The sequence below is a fragment of the Vollenhovia emeryi genome, unplaced genomic scaffold (genome assembly GCF_000949405.1).
Source record: "Vollenhovia emeryi isolate VEMERY1.0 unplaced genomic scaffold, V.emery_V1.0 DF939912.1, whole genome shotgun sequence".
Lineage (NCBI taxonomy): Eukaryota > Metazoa > Arthropoda > Insecta > Hymenoptera > Formicidae > Vollenhovia > Vollenhovia emeryi.
Window position 1 is genome coordinate 3,077 of NW_011966454.1, and position 5,026 is coordinate 8,102.

Sequence of the window (5,026 nt, forward strand, 5' to 3'; positions counted from 1 at the left end):
CATATTTTTCAAACGGGTTAAAGAAGTTGGAGCATCGCTGGGTCAAGTGTATCGAGCTACAAGGAGACTAATAAATCGTTGAAAAATAAATCGCCACTTTTCGAAAATTTTCGTTTTTCTTTTGTAGGCTAAGTACTTATCGGACTGCCCTACACGACGTTTCAACCAGTAATACAGGTCCTTCTCAAGTATCACCTATTACTGTGACCGCAAGAAATCTACAAAAAGTTACACTGTGTGAGCGAAAATACAAAGGTTGAATTTTTGAAAAATATATAAGTATGCAACAATGTCGCTACAACTTACAGGTGATGTATCAAAGAATACGATTGTGTAGAAGTGCATAGTCAGGAAATGGGATCACCCCGCACAGTAAGAATATAGAGTTAAAGAAATTAAAAAATTGAACTAATTGTCTAAGTGTCAAGCGTTGTCAGCGTTTGAAGGGGCACTGAAAACGTTACAATATGAAACAGTCTGCGTTCGTACGATAGATCACAAACTACATAGTTGGAATTATTCTGCTGCATGTTGTCTGCGTTCCAGTTTTGAAAAGTATATGAGTCAGTGGTGCCAAGAAGTATGTCTCGTTTCCTTTTGATACTGGTAATTGTTGATAGCACTCTTGCGTGTGCCGAATTTTTACTTCCATGGGTGTGCATTTAATGATGTGTACGACTTCTCCCGAGATCACCTGCCATGAAGCCAGAACCTTTCATAATTTGATAAGCGAAGTCGTCGGGTGCGTGAATCGCGATACTGAGCGCGTTCTTCAATACTCGTCGTTCCAAATTACAACGTTGTTTTAGTATGTCAGTGTATAAATGATTCATTTGTGTGCGAATATGTTTTTCTACATAAACAAATTTTGAATTCACATAAGCAAAAATGTCTAAATTTTCTACTGAAATTTTTGCGTCTGTGGGTAAGAGATTCTCCCTTTTTAGTTTCTAAAATTAGAAGTTTAGGATGTTCTAAAATTAGGAGGGAAGAAACGGCCAATGCGAGCCCCCAGCAGGTGTCAGTACGATAATATTAATCATAAAGATCACTTTATTAAGTTTCAAACGTTTTGACCCGTTTTTGGGTCATCCTCAGTGCTGGATTAACAAAAGTGATACATAGTGTTAAACAATTGTTGATATAAATGTGGTGAGTAAATATAATGAATTTCTATACCTAATAAATAAATTGAATCCCACTCTCCCCCGATCCTCTGACAGTTTCAAATGCGTTTTTTCCTTTGAACTGGTGATTGCCAAGTAAAGAGATCTTTTGTTTGTTTTAACATTTTTCTAAAAATGTAAAAGTAATGCGTTGAACCTACGTTTGGAAATATAATTTAGTAACTCACCGAAAGTGCCAAAGGACCGTCCCGACGGGAGGCAGCCACCCAATTGACGATAGTGGTATAAAAATAAATTGAGACAAGTGTAGGGCAAAAGGATTGGCAAAACATTAAATCTGTTGGTAATGTAACTTTGTTGGCGCTAAATTTTTAAATATCATCCAAATTCTTAATAATGTGGTCATATATGTTTAAAAAGTCTGTATCAGTCTGTGAATTAAGTCTGGACTTTTGTCTTTGTATAAAAATCATTTCAGAAATCATACGTCTGTATAAAAATGTTTCCCTATCTAGAATGTCAATCCTATCCCAATCGAATTCGTGACCAAGAAGTCTGTGTTCTGTGACTACTGATGGTTGTTGTGTGTTTCTATTGATTTGGTTGCGGTGTTCTTTAATTCTGGTATCTAGTAATCTGCCTGTTTAGCCCACATATGAAGAATCGCAATTTTTGCAGGAGATTTTGTATACTACATTTTTATGGGCACTTTTTGGGAGAGGGTCTTTGTGTCCTTTAATAAAAGAACTAAGTTTATTCATGCCAGTGAACGAGAGAGACATATCAAGATCATGGAGAACCTGTTTGAATTGTAGTGAAAATTTGGGAATGTAAGGTATACTGAAAAATTTTTTCCTTGCTGTGCTATCAGTATTATTCTCTGTCTGTTTCAAGGTCTGGTTGTTTGAAAAATATTTTATCCTTCTGTTTAGAGTATTGAATATTAGAGGAAGTGGGTAACTATTCTGTAATAGGATGTTGATGACGAGCTCCAAATTTTTCTGGTGGTATCTTGGATGGGAAAGTAATAAAGCGTGATCGACCAAACAAATGATTGTACCTTTTTTGTGACAGAGAGGGTGACAGGACTTGAAATTCAAATATCTTCCGGAGAACGTCGGTTTCTGGTACCAGTCAAATTCTATATGGTCGTCTCTAATAATTATTGTTGTGTCTAAAAAATTCAATTTTCTGTTTGTTCCCTCTTCAATGGTGAATTGTAATCTCGGATGGAACGATTTGAAAATCTGTAGAGCTGAATCTTTCATATGCGAGGGAACGGCTAGAGCAATGTCGTCTACGTATCTAAAATAAAAGGGAGGCCTAAAATTAAGCAACTCAATGGCCCTGTTCTCCAGGTCCTGCATTGTGATATCTGCGATAATTGGTGACAACGGGGAACAAATGGGTGTGCCGAAGGTCTGCTGATAGATCTTGCCATTGAAAGAAAAATAGGTGGATTTTAGTACAAATCGAATTGCTTTCAAAAATTCTTCTTGGGGTATGGCACACTTTTCGCTTATGTATGTCCATCTAGTAGTGATACTGTCTTCTGCTAAGTCTAATGGTATATTAGTAAAAAGGGAAACAACATCCAATGAGATCAAATCATGTGTTTCTTGGTTGTGACGTCCATTGAGTTTGTTGACTAAATCATAGCTGTTAAGAATGTGGCTCTGTGGTTTCGGAATGGAAGATTTAATGATGTTGTGTAAAAAAAGGAAAAGGAATAAAGTGGGCTATCCACTGAAGAAACAATTATACGGAGTGGGCATTCCGGTTTGTGGATCTTGGGGAGCCCATAGGCTCTTGGTAGTGTGCCATCCGTACAATTAAGTCTCCTGTAGATGGAATTATCTATGTAATTTGATTTCTTCCAGTCCATTAATATCTTGTGTAGACCGCTAATTAATTTTTTTGTGGGATCTTTCTTAATTGTGATATAAGTGTTCTTATCATTAAGTAAGGTCTCCATTTTCTCTATGTATATGTCTTTATCTATTGCGATTGTTGTGTGACCCTTGTCAGCTCTGGTGATGATTATTTCTGGGTGTTCTCGTAGGAATCTCTTTGTGTCGTTGGCGATAAGTGTTAAGTTTTTCATGTTAGAGTTCAAATTGAATTGATGAGAAGAAATTTTGTTGATTATGGGGAAAGATTTCCCTCTAATAATTTCTCGTTTGTCAATCGGGAGTTTGCCTATGTTGTTTTCAATATTTTTACTGAATTCCGTGATAATATTATTCTTATTACACTCCGGTAGGCAAAATCAATCACCTAGTTGCAATAAGCTTTGGATGTGTGGTGGAATATAGGTAGAGGATTGGTTGACAAACCATCTTTTGTTGACAAGAGAAGGTGGTGACGGGTCTGGAAAGGAGTTAGGATTAATAGAAATCTCAAAGGGGATGTCTTGTTGTGGAGGATTGAACGAAAAGGAAGGTCGGTCATAAGTTCTATCTGACACGTCACCAGAGTTGACTTGGTTTAAGTTTATTTTGCAATAATATTTGATTGTATGTAGTTTGTTCGCCTCGACTTTGTTTTTCTTTTTGAGAAGCCAGTTAAATTTAATGTTTACAATTTTAGAAAAATGTTAAAACAAACAAAAGATCTCTTTACTTGGCAATCACCAGTTCAAAGGAAAAAACGCATTTGAAACTGTCAGAGGATCGGGGGAGAGTGGGATTCAATTTATTTATTAGGTATAGAAATTCATTATATTTACTCACCACATTTATATCAACAATCATTGTTTAACACTATGTATCACTTTTGTTAATCCAGCACTGAGGATGACCCAAAAACGGGTCGAAACGTTTGAAACTTAATAAAGTGATCTTTATGATTAATATTATCGCACTGACACCTGCTGTGGGCTCACATTGGCCGTTTCTTCCCTCTTAACTTTATTTTACGGAGAGCCGTCACAAAACTTTGGATTATTAGGATGTTCTGTTTTAATTAGAGTATATCCACAAAGAAGCTCTTCACCAGTTGGAGATAAGGCAAATGTTACGTCTTGTGTTGACAGGGAATAAATGATTTGTAATTTTTCGTTTATGTCACTGACCATCTTATTGCATTAACTTCATATAAAATATCATAATGATTAAATTTGCAGAAGTTATACGGTATTGTTTCCCAAAATGTACATCTTCCTTCTAAATCAATGCAATCACCACTCAAGTATTGGCAAAGTGTTCCGAGTTTTAAATGAATTTTATTTGTTTCAATATAATAGCGAATTCGGTCGCTTGCACTAATGTACACTAGTGTACACTGAGTGCAAACTTTCCCAGTGCAACGTATTCGATCGATGCCTTCTGTTTCAGTGCATTGCATTCGTCGTATTCGGTTATATTGCACTATTACGGTACAAACCTTATATCATGTTTGTTTAAAAAATAGATAACTCAGTGAGGGGGACTTTCGTCCGCCTTAATGTTGAGCGGCGAGAGGACAAGAGACACATAAAATCTTATCAGAAACAATATTTAATGTTAAACACAAATTCAGTCTAAAATTCTTATAGTGTATCTGCAATCGCAGCCTCCTTGTTAAATGACATCGAAGGACCATAGAATGAACGCAAATTAAATTACAACCGTAGAAAGAGCGTATGCTCACGAATTAACCTGGAAAATAAAGTAAATAGCAATGCTCGAGATCAGTTAGTTGATCGAGCAAGTAAATGCAAATGATTGTGATTAAAATTACCATCGACAACGCAGAGATTCGACGGTATGAACGCAAAGAGAATATAACTTTACCCTAAATGGTAAATATGTGAGAATAGATCTTAACCTAAACGATAAATATGTGAGAATGTACCTTAACTTAAACGGTAAATATGTGAGAATGTACCTTAACTTAAACGGTAGAGTTGTGATAAAATA

At 36.0% G+C, this 5,026-nt stretch overlaps 1 protein-coding gene across 1 annotated transcript; it reads right to left on the reverse strand.

Annotated features, from left to right (window-relative positions):
- Positions 1-662: 662 nt before the first annotated feature.
- On the reverse strand, positions 663-3,231 carry LOC105556590. The gene is made up of 3 exons (XM_012003684.1): positions 2,892-3,231; positions 2,188-2,688; positions 663-853 (listed from the first exon to the last, which is right to left on the reverse strand). Exons 1-3 carry the CDS (start codon positions 3,229-3,231, stop codon positions 663-665), a joined length of 1,032 nt encoding a protein of 343 aa, XP_011859074.1.
- Between the last annotated feature and the right edge of the window lie 1,795 nt (positions 3,232-5,026).